This window comes from Cynocephalus volans, chromosome X, assembly GCF_027409185.1.
Source record: "Cynocephalus volans isolate mCynVol1 chromosome X, mCynVol1.pri, whole genome shotgun sequence".
In the NCBI taxonomy this organism is placed as follows: Eukaryota; Metazoa; Chordata; class Mammalia; order Dermoptera; family Cynocephalidae; genus Cynocephalus; species Cynocephalus volans.
In genome coordinates, this window is record NC_084478.1 from 27,173,106 (window position 1) to 27,190,577 (window position 17,472).

The following is a 17,472-nucleotide window of genomic DNA, read 5'->3' on the forward strand; positions in this document are numbered from 1 at the left end:
ATCTGGTGACAAAGGAGAAATCTGAGGCCCCAAGGTGAGTGTTTTGTGTAAGAGGAGACTGCTGGGTAGTAACTGGATTAAAACTCATGGCCCCCACCTCCTGGTTCCATGTAACACATGGTGCCATGAAACCCTTAAAAGCTCAGAAGGTACTTCCCTACGGGTTCCAGGTCCAAGGCCTTACTGCAAACTGAACACCACTGGTGGCAGATTATATTTTCCATTAATGGCCACAACAATATTTCTCATCCCACAGTTTCTTCCAGGATTTTGCCATTTCTCTGTCAAGAGGTGGAATCTAATCCCCTTCTCTTGAACCTAGGTGGGCCTTGACTAACAGAGTATGGTGCAAGTAACATTCTGTGACTTCTGAGGATAGGTCACAAAAGGCAATGGAGCTTCTGCCTGGTTTCTCTCTCTCTCTCTCCCTCACCTTCTCTCTCTCTCTCATCCTTGGAACCCAGGCCATGTAGAGGGACCCATGTAGAGAGGAACTGAGGTCCCCAGTCCTCAACCTTCACTGGGGCTGTCAGACACCAGCCAGCAGTAAGTTGCCAGATGTGCACAAGCCATCCTAGAAGCAGAGCCTCCAGCCCCAGCAAAGATGCCCCAGTTGATTCTTCGTGAACCAGAGATGAGCCTTCCTGCTGCTGAGCTCTGCCTGAATTACAGATTTGTGAGCAAACTAAATGATAGTTGTATATTAAGCTACTAAGTTTTGGGTGGCTTGTAACAGTGAAATAGATTACTGGAACACCACCCATGTCTTACTTTCAAAACTTAAGCTGAGTCTGAGCTAAAGAGAATTCACATATGTGTCTTTCACTGTATTTCCCTATACTTGGGACATGCTCACTAATAATCCTCACAACAACCCTACAGTAAGAGACTATCATCCTCATTTCACAGGGAGGAAGTTCAACGGTTGGTTTGACTTCAGAGCCTGTGCCTTTTCCACAAGACACACCGTCCCATGCACTCGGTGCTGTCTGGTGCTGAGAGGCTAGCTGCGATTTCGTGTGCTATCTCCTGTGCTATTTCGTGTGTTAGTCCATCACTCTTGCTACTTTCTCGATTATCAGCAGGGCTGAGTAATAGCTCTCAGTCCCATGGGGTCTCTCCAGGAGAAAGGCCAAAGAGGAGAGGCTGATAACAAGTTAGTCAGCACAAAAGGAGTCAGCCAAGCCGGAGTCCTGTACAACACATGAGCCATGTGATCAAGGAATGAAAGCTACCCTGAGAAATTTAGACTTATGGAGGAGAAGTAATGGAGGCTTTTTAGGATACATAGCAGCATGGTATTTTTTTTTTAATTGTGGTAAATAAATAAATAAACATATATACACACATACACATAACATAAAATCTACCATCTTAACCATGTTAAAGTGCACAGTTCAGTGGCATTAAGTACATTCACATAGTTATGCAACCATCACCACCATCCATTATCTCTAGAACTTTCTCATCTTCCTCAACTGAAACTCCAGGCCCATTAAATAATAGCTCCCCAGCTCCTGCTTCCTGGCATAGAACAATCTATTTTTTATATAACAACGAAATAAATGAGGAGAGAAATCTGAAGTGGGAAGGCCAGAGAGTAAGCTACTGCAGTAGATCAGGCAAGAAGTGCTGAGGACATGGACCCATGCTTGGGAAGCTGGCATGAAACTAGAGGTTCAACAGATATTTCTAAGGATTTGGGGGGTCACTGGGATGTGGGGGTACAGGAGAAGCAGGAGTCAGCCTGCCAACAGTCAACCTACCAAACCCCAACAGTCCATGTGACACTGTCCTGAATCCCTCAAGAAGGCTGTGTGGTAGGTTAAGAGCCTAGATTCCCAAGACCAGGATGCCCTAGGCCCAAATCCTGGCTCTGCCACTTGTTAACTTGGACAATTTACTTAACCCATCTGCACACCAGTTTCCCATCTGGAAAACAGGAATGAAGACAATCATAATAGGACATACTGTATTGAGAAGAATACACAGTAAATACTGCTTATGTCAGTAATTAATACAACGATGCTCTCTCTATTCCTTTCTCTGTGACTCATCTAAAAATTATTTCTCCCTTCTATATTCAGTTTCTTTTCTCTATGTATTATTTGTTTCCAATTTTCAAAATGTCCTTGGGATCACTTTGGAAACACGGGAGGTGAGAGGCAGAGGGCTTCAGGAGATCTGATGCCATAATTTATATTTCATAAGTTCTTATACACAGTCAAGACCAGGCGAAATTTCAAGGAAGAAAGTGGAGGGCACAGCTAATCGTGATGTTACTTGGTTGTCCTCAGGTGGGATGCGCAGTCTTTCAAGGGGTCGTAGGTTGGTATCTAAAATGTTAACATTAATTTATCTCCTGATTATAGTCATAATGTGGGTTTATGTGGAGAAAATCCTAAACCACAGAAAAATATAAAGAAAAATTTTAAAAATACTCATAATCTTAACCACTCAAATATAATGTTAACTGGCTGTTAGGATCTTCAGAATATCTTCGGGTCAGTTGCAGAACTGAAACAACTAAAGAGAGTCTTGGGAGATGTTAGCACCATGTTTTATTTAGAAGGGGCAAAATTGAGCTCATTAGCTTTCTAGCCTGTGTGGTGGCTTTATAATGTATCATCTTGACTAGGCTAACTACATTTCCTAGAATTCCTTTCCTGTGTGTTTCTGGTTAATGTGGGACACCAGAGAGCTTCTCATGGGAGCTGGGGGCAGACGTGGAGCAGTGGCCATTTTGTAGCTTATATGCATTGGCAATTATCAGCTGCCTCATCTTATCAGTGCGAGGGAGTTGCCAGGCCTGCAACTGCCCCATCTTCCCCTGGAGCCTCCTTTACCTTCTCCGAGTTCTAGGCCAGGTGTGCACTTAATTTCATGAGGAAGAGCCCAGCTTTTGCAAGACCTCCATAGCACCAAGGTCCAAGGCAACAAGAACAGACATGGGTTCAGTCTGTTCTCGTGGGCTATAACTCATGCTTGTGGCTTCCAGCTTGTTCTCTCTCTCCCCCATCTTACCTTCATCTTCCCTTCCTGACTGCTTGCCCTATAGGTGTCAAGTTCCAACATCAAACATGAACATAACAGCTTTACAGAGACTGCTTAACCACCTCCCATGGTTGTATTAGGTCAAATCCCTATAACAAATCCCTTAGTGTGTATGTGCATGTCTTAGTGGTTCTCCTTTTGTGATTGAACCCTGACTCATACAGTTTGAAATAGAAAACTTTTGAAGCAGTTAGATTAAATGGTCTATAGCTGTGCTGTCCAATGTGGTAGCCACTAGCTGTATACGGCTATTTAAGTTTATTAATTAAAGTTAAATATAATTAAAAATTCAGTTCCCCAGGCACATTTCAAGTGCTCAATAGTCACATGTCGCTGGTGGCCACTATATTGGGCAACACAGATCTAGAACACTTCCATTATAGCAAAAAAATTCTATTAGTGCTGGTCTATAGTGATAAAGGCTAGTATTTACTGAGTTCTTACAATATGTCAGATGCATTACAGGCATCTGTTTTACATGCATTAATCATTTAATCTACACATAACTCCAGGAGATAGGTTACTACTACTTCACAGATAAAGAAACTGAAGCACAGTGATTAAATACTTCGTTAAGGTCAAAGGTAAGATTTGATCCCAAGAGGGCCAGAGCCTGTAGTCTTAATCTTATGCCATAGCATGAAGGTCCCAGTGGCCTGGCTTGGCACAAAGAGAGTGGGTGGCTCTGGTGAAGCCTCCTATATTTAAATTACTCTCTCTGGTTGGGACAAGAAGCATTTCAGTAGTGACCGTAATGGATTCCCCAAGTTTTCGTAAATTGTATGAACTTGGGTTCTTATATAATTTCAAGAAAGGGATGCCTACCCACGCCACCCCACCTTCCAATGGCAGAATGAGATGTAGCAACAACCCTGGCAAGAAGGGTCATAGTCAGATGTATTAGTTAAGATAATCCAAGTTGCTACAATAAACAAACCCTGAAATCACAGAGGCTTGAAAACACAGAAGTTTATCTTCCATGTATAAAGTACAATCAGCAGCCTAGAGTGGAGAACTGGGGAGGGGAGCAGAGAAAGGGGTGTCATTCATGGACCCAGGTTGACAGAGGCAAGTTTGTTCTGGAGAGTGACATCCAGCAGGTAAACAAGGAAAGATAGTGTGAGGGGAATCAGGTGAAAGATTGTTAATGGCTAGTCCTGGAAGTGGCAAACATCAGTTGTGTCCATCCATTGGCCAGAATTCAGTCACGTGACCACTTCTAATTATAAGGGAGGCTGGGAAATGTAGTCTAGCTATGTGCAGGGGAAGAAAAAGTAAAAGCTTTGCTGCTATGCCAACCAGGCTCTGCTACATCAGATTTAATCTGAGTGCCCTGAAGTAATGAATGCCCGTTAAATTAGTGATGGGACAATATTAATACTAAAATCATGTCCCCAGCCATCATTTTCTCTCTTGTTCTTTGCCACGATATTCATAAAGTCAAAAGTCAGGGAATCAATATGAACTGGAGGAGGAGGAGTTCTTGCCACTTTGAGACTGCTTTGCTCCCAGAAAACATCCATATCATGGTTCTTCCAAGATCCTCAAGAGTGGGACCACATGTGACCAACCAGTTCTGTAAACAACTACGTACTAGCAAAAACCACTAAGAGAGTTTGGAATTATGGATATTTCTACTGCATGGAAAACCTACTTAGTTGGAAAAGTTGTATTTCTGAGTTGCCTCTGTTTTAAAGCCATGCTAACCCTCAACCTTTGCTGTGGTACTTCTGGGAGATCATTAGCAGGTCCCTAGGCCTCTATATGTGGGTGGCTCCTGTTCTACTGTCTTCTTCTTCTTATTGTCTTTGTCTTGTCATGAGCTTTGAAAGTCTGATCTGATATTTCTCACTTTTAATAATCTGTAACTCTGACTTGGTAATCTCCATGTGAATAAAATACCTGTGTCCATTTCTTTCCCATGTATCAATGAACATGCCTGCTTAACCAAGCCTTAATTGTGATTAAGACTGACTTGGGTTCAGATCCTGGCTCTGCCTTGAGTAAGTTTCTGACATTTCTCTGCTTATATTTCCTTATCTGTAAAGTGGGGGTGATTACCTTGAATGAAATTATATTTATAAAGAATTTTATCAGAATTCCAATGATAAGTTGTAATTATTAGCCATTCAGACTATATGAATCTGTGTCCTTGGATAAAGTTTACCTTTATATAATAAACTGTTTTTTTCCCCCTTAATGCAGATAAGTAGTATTAGTAATTTGTAGAGGGCATTTAAAAAAAATCATGAAGATGGTTTCTTTCCATGATTTGTATGCGTGTAATTTCCATTTTAACTACAAAACATTCTCATCTACTCACTAATGCATGATTAGTGAGAATATCTATTAGAACACCGTATTTGTCTAATTCAGGTTTCCATAGCTTAGGATCATAGGAAGACACTTCCTGGAAAGATCATTGGGTTCCACCCGTTCGTATTACATGTCAGAAAACTGAAGATCATAGAAATCTGTTTCCAAGGTGAAGACTTGAAGATGATCTAGTGCAAGACTGTAAATTTTACAAAGGTAGTCACTTAGACCATATTTTCATCATTTTGAAAATTGTTTATTTACACACAATAAGCTGTACAAGAAAATTACTTTGTTTGGAATTATATCAATACTGGTTTTCTACTGCTGACCACAAACATTGGATACTGTCATATATGTCTTTGCTCAACACAAAAAAAGAAGAAAATCTTTACTTAAATAAACCGTCTAAGAGAAGGCATCTTTTAGGACTCAGAGTGCACTGGAAGAAAAGAATTATATAATAGGTCATAGATGGGGAAAACACCAAATAACAAAAAAGTCCAGCCCCCTCAGTCTACAAGTGAGGAAACACTAGCTCAGGAAGTGATTTGCCCAAAGTTTGTTTATTTCTTCCAATTTTTGAAGTCCTACTGTATGCCAGGCCCTGGGGTTATAGCAGGGAATAATACAAAGCTCCTGGTCTCAAATAGAGTTTACATTCTAGTGATACTACACAACTCACTAGAAAGTTTTAAAATTCTACTTTGAAAATATCCTATAACTGAAAATTCTTCACGAACTCAAACTCATCCCTTTCTGCCTGTACACCGAAATCCAGAATTTGTTAGACATTAATGTGAACCAAAATGTGTGGAATAACAAATCATATTTTGTATTAAGAGCAAGGCAAAAATGTCTATGTACTTAAAAGACAACACAGGCTATGTGTTCAGTTCCTGTTCATTCAATTAATCAGATGATTATAAGCAATTCTAATTTATTTACTAAATCATCTCATACTTTCATTTATCTCTTCTGTCATTCATCTTTTTTTAAAAAATTAATTAATTAATTAATTAATTTTTTTGTTTTTTAAAAGATGACCGGTAAGGGGATCTTAACCCTTGACTTGGTGTGGTCAGCACCACGCTCACCCAGTGAGCGAACCGGCCATCCGTATATGGGATCCGAACCCGGGGCCTTGGTGTTATCAGCACCGCACTCTCCCGAGTGAGCCACGGGCCGGCCCCTGTCATTCATCTTGATGGTTTTTTATAGCACTGTGATCTTATAAACAGGAGACCTCTTGCTGAGATCAATGTGCTTCTTGTTGTTTCTTGAAGTACGAGGGTATTTCGAAAAGTTCACGGAAAGATTCATATTATCTTTCAATTCTATTTTTCCACGAACTTTTTGAAGTACCCTCGTAAGGACGCACCCACTATCAAGGCACATTTCAACAGTGTATTCTCTTGGAACATCAACTTAATCCCTAACAGATTAAATCAGTGAAACTGTGGCTTTTATTCCTCAGACCTCTCTTAATCTTTATCCAGTGCTTTGGGGATACAAATCCATCCCGGGATGAATGAATCATGGCAAAGTCAGATAACAACCATTTTCAATTGCTTTAGGGACTAAACACTGGGGAAGTGGTTAAGAACACAGTTCTAGAATCTCATCACTTCCCCTTTCCAGTTGTATGAACTTAGAAGTGATTCAAATTGTCCAAGCCAAAAATAAGCACTTTGTGCAGGTTGGTGTAGAGGAGAGTGTTCTGGAAAGCTGCTTTCTGGATCTTGGTACTGTTTCTTTCTGGGTAACCTAGAAAGTCACTTCATTGCTTTGAGCTACAGGTAGTCTTCTCATCAGGAAAGAGAGGATAATACAAACTTCTCTGCCCACCTCAAGGGGGACACCATGAGATGATGTACGCCAAGGTGCTTTGAATAGGACAACAGCCTTAAAATGGGATTTCAGAGATGAGTGGCTCTCAGTCCTGCTGGAATCACCTGGGTCACTTGGAAGAGCCCCAGTACCCAGACTGCATCCCCAGACCAATAACATCAGAATCTCTAGGGGTGGGACACAGATGTAGGTGTTCTTAAAGCTCCCCAGGTGATTCCAATGTCCAGCAAGTTTGACAACCTGGCATAGATAATAAAGAGCTCTGAAATCACACAAGGATTTCAGAATGACATTATGTCCGAGGCAGACCCCAAGGATCCCCAGTATCCCAGCACAATGAATTAGGAATCTGAAGACTGTCCCTACTGGGTGGTGGAACTCACAGAATATCAGGCTGTGAAGGAATATGAGCAGGCAACCAGTTGAGACTCTTTATCACATGGAGGAGGGGACATGCATTCTTCAAGGGTAATTCTAGCCAAAGTACAGCCACTCATTGAGATCTATGCACAAGTCTGGAGGAGTATGTGCTGTATCAGAACTCACTGTGTTCACGTGAGACTAAAGCTGATGATGAAGTTGAGGGGAAAGGCCCATATTTTAGAATATCTCTAGACTTTGGAGTCACAAATCAAAACCAATTAAACAACCAGAATTTACTGAGTACTTAACTATGTGCTAGACTATGGAGGATACGGAGAGGGAAAAGAAGTCACCCTTACCCTCAAGAACCCGAAGAGATATCTTTACATACCTGAAAAGATAAAGGTAGGAGCAGCCGAATTCAGAATATGATGATGGCTTTTAACAATTCCTAGCAAAGTGTCCTAACACATTGTAAGTGTCCAATATGTACTAGTTTTAGAGCAAGTTTAAAATTTATAGACACAATTCATATGTAGAAACAACAGCAACAATAAGCGAACAATCAAATCCCTAAGCTCCCTTTGATGTCTAGGCTAGCTCCATCTTGTTTTGGAGCCTCCATTCCAGAGGTGTAGGAAAAGGATCTAGTTAACTCAATGTCTTTTGAATAAATGCACAATCTTTGTTTTCCTTCCTCTTCCTTCCGGTAGTTGAGATGGCATCTGGGCTGGGAATGGGTGCTAGTGCCCTTCTGGCAGCAGGGAAAAGGGGTTCGGGTCTGTGAGCTCACCCACTGTTAAGCCCTGGGTTCTCAATGGCCACTCCAGAGATCTTCCTCACCCTGCAGGGTTCCTGGGTGTCCAACCAGCATCCACTGCTGAGGACTGTGTCCAGTGGGCCCCATCGTCTATTCTCTCAGAATCCCACCCAGGCCTGGGGGTCTCTCTCCTGCTGACCCAGCTCTGTTCAGCTCTCACCACTGAGTGTCTGCCACATCCTCCATTTGGCCCCTGGTCTAGGTTGTCTATGCCACAGTCTTTGCAGCCCTGTCCCCACCCCTGGCTCTCAACACAGCAACCCACTAGGAACATGAGAGCAGTTACAATCCCTACCCTGCCACATGAGAGCTAAAAGAGAGACTTGGATGGGACACTGTCTCCAGCCTTCCCTCTGCCTGAATACACTGTTCGACCATTTCTATCTCTCCAAGTGCCCTGCATTGATGTACAACCCCCGTGAGCAGTCCTTACCAGGAGTTCCCAGTGGAAAGTGGGACGTAATGTCCTCTGCTTTCAGTTTCCCTCTCAACGCATCTAGAGTCTCTATCACTCCTCGTCACCACTTCTACCTGCCACTCTTTAGTCAGGTCCCAACACATGTGACCTCATGCCTGTGTGTGGGGAGCAGGATTTCAGGGGGTTGTGAGACTGGCTGAGCATCAGATCAATGCCATGGTAAGTATTTGTAATCTCATTTTTGCAGATAGGCAATTGAGAGAGAAGAAGGAGACTGGCACTGGGTTTGGTATTAGAGGACAAAGTCAAATGAGACAGGTTTTTCTGCCTTTCAGGAGCATAGAGCCTACTTCCTGCAGCTCCAATATCTTCTGTGCAAGGAAGAACAAAGACTTAGATGGGCAAAGCATGACAGGGTAAGAGGAAATAAGACAGGGAGGCCTTGGAGAAAGGAATTTATTGAGGGACTCATCACTGGAAATGTCTGCAGCATAGAAAGATCTAGACCCAGCCCAGAGAGAGAGAAAGTTGGGGATTATAGCTCATGAGATCACCAAACTGGCTCAAATGTGTAATTGTTTCCAAATGGGAAGACAACGCTACAAGAATGAAATTATAACCATCTTCCACTATTATGTCATGTCACTCTCTGGAAAATAGAATAGTTGTACCTAAAAGAAGATCTCCTTCAAAGACAAAAAAAAAAAAAACCATTGGCACAGCCCAGGAGGGTGGGCTTCTGGTATACCAAGAATGATGCCCTCTCCCTCAAAGGTCACCAAAGTTACACAACTGAAAGTGTTAAGGTCTAAGGATTTTCTGTTGGCCAGTGGCCTAAGAAGAGAGTGGCAGGCCCACCTCTCCCCGCTGTCAAGAGCTACTGAGTCATCACTCAGGCATCCAGGGTGAAGCTACTGTGTTTGCAGTCCAGATCCCCCAGAGCCAGCGGGAGTGGCTGCTCTCCAGCAGCTCACCCCGGCTCCCTCTCCACCTTCTCCCTGAGCCTCCAGGACATGTTCCTTCAGTCCTCAGACACTTACTGGGGGCGCCCTGGGCAGTCTGGCATAGTGTGAATAGCACGGGCTACAGATTCTGATGGGGGTTCTCCCTAGCTGTGGGCAAATGACTTAATTTCTTTGACACTCAGTTTCTTCATCTGTAAACAGAGATGAAAAATAGCTACTGTGAAGAGTTTCTGTAAGGATCAAATGAGATAACGTCCATACAGCACCCAGAAAGGCCTGGCCCAGAGCAGGCCGTCGGAGCTCATTAGTTTTCCTCCCCCAAGCGTGCCACCTGCCTCGCCAACCCTTCACTTTCCTTCCAACGCACTGAAATGACTCACGGTGCAAAGGAATATTACAAGCGTTAAGTAGCAACAGCAATGGATAGGGAGCGTTGGGGAGAGAGACTGAATTCTTCTCAGAGGTCAGGGCAGGCTTGATAGACTGGTAATATTTGGCAGAACCTTGGGAGGTGAGTGTGTTTCCAAATGGGGATGACCCCAGGAAGCAGAGGGAGGGAGTATTTAAGTGAGCTAGGGAGGGGAACACAGCCAATAGTGGGTACATTAATGAGCAGCTTACTACTATGGGCAACTGGGGACAGTCCAACTGGGGAACTCTGGGAGATGACGTAGAACACATCTCAGCATTGTCCCATCAAGGAATAAAGAAGGTGGCACATTTAAACACCCACTCCCATCCCTCACTGTTTTGGGTGTTAACTCCTTGGCTTGTCCCATGCACAGGCCAAGCACACTACTGCAGGCATGAATTATTCTGTCAGAAAGACATGAAAGCCATCAGCATCCACAGGAACTGTGTGCAGGTGACCTCTGGGGTGAGCCAAGGGGATACGAGCAGGACACCAATAGCATCTGCTACGGGTGGCTTAGCATTTAACTAGACTAAGCCACAGATTTGGCCAAGGACCATATGTTAGAGCCCTATAGCACTGACATGCTTTAGGACCAGTTATAATTTGTATTGTCCTCATGTGTCATAGTGGTGTCCTTCCAACTGGCACATAAATGCCCTGGAGTCAGAGACTGTTCTTTCAGCAGCCAGTACTGCTGGGCACACAGCAGGCACTTATTACTGCACAATTAACTCAACATAGAAGTAGCAGGTCAGTCCCCTTGGCTTTCACCAAAGACCAGACCTAAGCCATCCTGAAATGAGAAGAATCTACCTCATTGGTCCAAAGCTGCTCAGAGAGATGGTCCCTGTGAGCCACCTGGGTGATCCAGGCCAACACTCAGTGATTCTCATAATTGTGGATTCCACCTTTATTTTTAATCTGAAAATGTGCAACCACCAAGCAACTGAGCCTAGCACAACAGAGAGGTTAAAAATGCCGAACAGAAAGGACATTGTTGGGGGGGAGGGGGGAGGGAGAAGGGAGGGAGGTTTTGGTGATGGGGAGCAATAATCAGCCACAATGTATATCGACAAAATAAAATTAAAAAAATAAAAAATTTTTAAAAAATAAATAAATAAATAAAAATTAAAAAAAAAAAAAAAAAAAAAAGCCGAGAGGCGATGTAGTCGAGAGGTCAAATGTACAAACTTTGGAGCCAGGTGGCCTGAGTTTGAATTGCAACTCTGCAGCCTCTTGACTGTTTGATCTAGGGCAAGTTGCTCACCTCCTCTGTGCCTCAGTTTCCTCATCTGGAAAATGAGCTAATAACAGTGCCTATTTCAAAGGATTACTGAGTGTGTTTTAAAGGAGTTAGCCTTTTACAAGGGCTTAGAACAGTGGCTGGCACATGGTGAGTGCTATCAAAGTGATTATTAAACAACATGAATAAATACCCTTATTGGGAGTTCTGAGAGACAACAATGAACTCCAATTTAGCTCCGGGATCCCAAAACCCTTCATTCAGAAAAGCCTTTGCTTTCATGGATTTTTTTGCTGTTAAACTCATATTGATCCTTACAACAGCCCCTTGATAGGAAGATGGGGAAATAGAGGCTCACATTGGTTAAGTGGTAAATCAAGATCATACCAATAGCAGGCAGAAGGCCCGGGGAGGGGTTCTGACCCCAGGTCTCACTGCTCTTCTGCTACAGCATGCTGCCAGCACGAATGTGTTAGCCATTCTTCAAGCCACTGGTTCTACACTTGAGTAGGCATCAGCATCACCTGGAGAGCTAGTTAAAACCCAGAACACTCCCACACCCCAGAGTTTCTGATTCAGCAGATCTAGCTAGGGTGGGCCCTAGAATCTGCACTTCTGAGGAGCTCCATGGCAAGGCTGATGCTACTTGTCTGCAGGCCACACTTGAGAAGCACTGCTTTAAGAAACCAACTCATCAGAGAGCTGGAGCAAGAAATACATTCAGCTGCCGAACAACCACTCAGCCTTTCCCTACTTAGGTTTGTTTCAGAGCCATACCCTTTCCTATTTACCTGCCCCTGTTTTTATCATTTTTAAATGTAATTTTTCAAAAAGATTTATTTCTAATGAACACCTTTCATTTTGATGAATTTTTTCCCTTGTGTTCCACTTTCCTGCCTCATCTACCCCTGTGGTGTAAAAAGCACTGAAACGTGAGACAGAAGATCTAGCATTTAGTCTGGGCTACGCCACTTCCTAACAATAACATCCCTGGGGACATTTACTCATCAGCAAAGTGGGGACACTTGATTTATGCCCTGCCAATCCCACAGTGATGTTTTAATGCTCCAAGGAGATGATTGGTGTGAGCATAGTTTATATGAACATCCTGGCCACAACAGCAGAACTTGTGTCCCATGATATATATCAGGAATTCTCTCTCCTAGTTGTGGCAGTGTAGTCCCTAGCCCTGTTGCATCAGCATCACCTGGGAGCTCGTTAGAGCTGTCAGTTCTCAGGTCCTGCCCCGCACCTACTAAATCACCCACTCTGGGGAAACGGCCCAGTGATCTACAAACCCTCCAAGGGATTCTGATGCACACTCAAGATTGAGAACCTTGGTTTTGTGGTTACAAGCACAAAATCTAGAGCCACACTACTAGGTTCAAATCCCAGCTCTGCCACTTTCTAGGGGTTGACAACTTCAGGCAAGTTCCTTAGCTCTCTGAACCTCAGCTTCCTGATCTGGAAAATAGGGACAAGTCTAGGATCTCCCCTTTATAGATATGGTTGAGAGGATTAAGAGTGGACATGTGGAAAGCCTGTAGGGACCTGGCACATTGTCAGCTGTCAGTACACGTTTAGCTCTTATCATTTCTTTTTTTAAAATATGGTGGTTTCTTGACAACATACCTCAGTGTCTATTTTTTGAAGGACTGCCAATTGTATTTTACCTTGTTGGGAAGTTTTCCATTTAGTTTGTGTGTGTATGTGTATTTATATGTGTATTTTATTTGTTTACATTGTTGTTTGCTGCTAGTAGATTTTTCTTTTATCCGATGAAGATTCTTTGGTCCTGCCACCCTCTTCTTTTTTTTTTTTTTTTTTTTTTAATTAAGTTTTATTTTGTCGATATACATTGTGGCTGATTATTGCTCCCCATCCCCAAAACCTCCCTCCCTTCTCCTTACCCCCTCCTCCCCAACAATGTCCTTTCTGTTTGCTTGTCGTATCAACTTCAAGTATTTGTGGTTGTTATATCTTCTTCCCCCCCCCCCGGTTTTGTGTGTGTGTGTGTGTGAATTTATATATTAATTTTTAGCTCCCACCAATAAGTGAGGACATGTGGTATTTCTCTTTCTGTGCCTGACTTGTTTCACTTAATATAATTCTCTCAAGGTCCATCCATGTTGTTGCAAATGGCAGTATTTCATTCGTTTTTATAGCTGAGTAGTATTCCGGGAAATGCAAATCAAAACCACATTGAGATACCATCTAACCCCAGTTAGGATGGCTAAAATCCAAAAGACTCTGAACGATAAATGCTGGCGAGGTTGCGGAGAAAAAGGAACTCTCATACATTGTTGGTGGGACTGCAAAATGGTGCAGCCTCTATGGAAAATGGTATGGAGGTTCCTCAAACAATTGCAGATAGATCTACCATACGACCCAGCTATCCCACTGTTGGGAATATACCCAGAGGAATGGAAATCATCAAGTCGAAGGTATACCTGTTCCCCAATGTTCATCGCAGCACTCTTTACAATAGCCAAGAGTTGGAACCAGCCCAAATGTCCATCATCAGATGAGTGGATACGGAAAATGTGGTACATCTACACAATGGAATACTGCCACCCTCTTCTGAATAAAAAAAGGTATTTATCTGTGTGTTCTTAATGATGTCTTCTTAAATAACATTCATTTCCTATTCTCGTTTCTAATGAGAATTCTCTACATTTGAGTAGTACTATATTCTCTTGATGGTTGCATCCACAGAAATTGCAGCCCCAGGATTGCTGGCCTTTTTATTGCCTTCCTCGGGTGCCTTTTCTCTTTGTTTCATAAGCTTCTAAGATCCCCTTTTCCGAAAATACCCTGCTGCTTCATGCAGTTAATTCTTTACCACCTTTAAATTTCCATATGGAAGTGCCTTCAAGTAGATACTTTTAAAAACAAATAAACACCAGACATAAACTGTCACATATATGGCAATTGATTTTTGACAAATGTGCAAAGGTCAACAATGGGGAAAGGACAGTCTTTTTAACAAACGGTGCTGGGAAAACTGGATATCCATATGCACAAGAATGAAGTTGGACCTTTATCTCACACCACATACAAAAACCTAACTCTAAATGGATTGAAGGACCTAAACATAAGAGCTAACACTATAAAACTCTTAGAAGAAAACACAGGGGAAAATCTTCATGACATTGGATTTGGCGATGATTTCTTGGATATGACACCAAAGCATAGACAACAAAAGTAAAAATAAATTGGGCTTCATCAAAATTAAAAACTTTTGTGCATAAAAGGACACTATTAAGAGAGTGAAAAAACACCCCACAGAACAGGAGAAAATATTTATATATTTATATATCAGAAATCGTATATCTGATAAAGGATTAATATCCAGAATACATAAAGAACTAAAACTCAACAACAAAAAACCAAACAACCCAATTCAAAAAATGGGCATATACCCAGTAGTGGGATAGCTGAATCATAGGGCAGATCTATTTTTAGTTCTCTGAGGAACCTCCATACTGTTTTCCACAATGGCTGTACCAGTTTACACTCCCATCAGCAATGTAGGAGAGTTCCCTTTTCTCTACATTCTCTCCAGCATTTGTTATTTTTTGTCTTGTTGATAACAGTCATTCTACCTGGAGTGAGATGATATCTCATTGTGGTTTTAATTTGCTTTTCCCTGATGATTACTGATGTTGAGTATTTTTTCATGTGCTTGTTGGCCTTTGTATGTGTTCTTTTGAGAAATGTCTGCTCAGGTCCTTTGCCCATTTTTTAATTGGGTTATTTGTTTTTTTGCTGTTGAGTCATTTAAGTTCCTCTTATATTCTGGATATTAGCCTTTTGTCTGATGTGTGATTGGCAAACACTTTCTCCCCTTCTGTAGGTTGTCTCTTTACTTTGTTAAGTGTCCCTTGTTGCGTAGAAGCTTTTTAGTTTGATATAGTCCCATTTATGTATTTTGCTTTAGTTGCCTGTGCCAGCTATCTCACTACTGGGTATATACCCAAAGGAAATGAAATCAATATATCAAAAATCCCACGTTCAAGGCAGCACTATTCCCAATATCCAAGAGATGGAATCAACCTAACTGTCCATCAATGGATGAATGGATTAAAAACCTGTGGTAGATATACACAATGGAATACTATTCAGCTATTTAAAAAAAAAATGATATCCTATCATTTGCAGCAACATGGATGGAACTGGAAACTATCATGTTAAATGAAGGAAGTCAGGCACAAAAAGACAAATACTGTGTGATATCACCCATATGTGGAGTCCAAAAACATAAAAGTGGTGTGGGGGTTAGCGAGAAATTGGTAAAGGGCCATGAAAAATGATTACATTGTATAATGTTGAATACACTAATTATCCTGATTTGAGCATCACATATTGCACACAGGTATTGATATTCAATGCTGTACCCTATAAATATGTACAATCGATTATGCTTCAATAATAAATAAATAATATAAAAGTGGTTCTCATAGAAGTAGAGAATAGAATAATGGTTACCAGAGGTGGGGGTGGGAGGGAAAGGAGGCAAATGGTGGACTAATGGGTACAAAACTATGCTATCTACCCTAAGTGAATTCAATACACTATATGCGTGCATTGAAGCAACACATTCTACCCCACAAATATGTATAAATAAATGTTAAAATATTTTGAGTAATTAAAATAAATAAATAAATAAATAAATAAATGGTTGCATCTCTGAGGGGAAAAAAAAATGGGCAAAGGACTCGAACACACGTTTCTCCAAAGAAGATATACAAATGGCCAGTAGCACATGACAAGATGTTCAACATCACTAATCATTAAGGAAATGCAAATCAAAACCACAACGAGATATCACCATTCACACCATTATCAAAACAAGAGCAAATAATAAGTGTCCTGAAGGAAGTAGAGAAACTGGAACTTCTGTGCCTTGCTTGTAAGAGTGTAATATGGTGTAGCCACCATGGAAAACAGCTTGACGGTTCATCAAAAAGTTAAACATAAAATTACCATATGACCCAGCCATTTCACTCCTAGGTGTATATCCCAAAATTGAAAGCAGGGACTCAAACAGATACTTGTACAACCACGTTCATAGCAGCATTACTCACACTAACCAAAAGGTGGAAACAACGCAAATGTCCATCAATGAATGACTGAGTAAACAAAATGTGGTGTATCCATACAATAGAATATGATTCAGCCTTAAAAAGGAATGAAATTCTGACACACGCTACAACATGGATGAACCATGGATGCTAAGTGAAGTAAGCCAGACACAAAAGGAGAAATATTGTATGATTCCACTTATATGAGGCACCTGGAATAGGCAAATTCATAGAGAAAAAAAGAATAGGGGTTATTAGGGAGGGTCGGGAGGAGGAAATGAGGAGTTATTGTTTAATGGGTACAGAGGTTCTGTGTGGAATGATGAGAACATTCTGGAAATGGATAGTGGTGATGGTTGCACAAAATTGCAAATGTACTTAATGACAATGAACTGTATACTTAAAAATGGTTCAAATGATAAATATTATGTATATCTTACCATAGTAAAAAAAATGCTAAATAACAAAACACAGACACACAAACATATAAGCAGAAAAAGCAAAATGAAGAAAAACAGGCACCTTACCATCCAGGGATGAAACCAGAACGACATGAAGACAAATGATGACAAGGAATATCTTGAACACCAGTAAAATTTCTTCAGGTCTGCCAACATGGCCACACTGCCCACCAGAGAAAAACATCCTGGAATACAGCAAGAGGAAAACAGATCAGCACAGCTGCCACAATCACAACACAGCTACCCAAAAGGCCATTCCTCCACCAAGAACCTGTGATCCTGCTTCCTTTAAATGACTATGGCTCCAGAGGATCAGCAGTGGCAGGTGGGCACCGGCTACAAAAAACAAAACACATGTTTATTATGGAAGGGTCATCCAGTAAGATATTATATTTAAAATGAGAAATAAGGTAGTCCATGTGGATTTATGGAAAACATTAACACATGCAAAATATCTAGAGAAGAAATTAAAAACACAAAAT

The 17,472-nt window shown here is 41.6% G+C and overlaps 1 protein-coding gene across 8 annotated transcripts in view; it reads right to left on the bottom strand.

The window, feature by feature from the left end:
* ADGRG2 (adhesion G protein-coupled receptor G2) overlaps positions 1 to 17,174 on the bottom strand; it is a 68,313-nt gene extending 51,139 nt beyond the window's left edge. For all 8 annotated transcript variants that reach the window (XM_063083002.1, XM_063083004.1, XM_063083001.1 and 5 more), the window contains exon 1: positions 17,057 to 17,174. In XM_063083002.1, coding sequence (XP_062939072.1) covers positions 17,057 to 17,174 — 118 coding nt within the window. The remainder of the gene's footprint in view (positions 1 to 17,056) is intronic.
* Between the last annotated feature and the right edge of the window lie 298 nt (positions 17,175 to 17,472).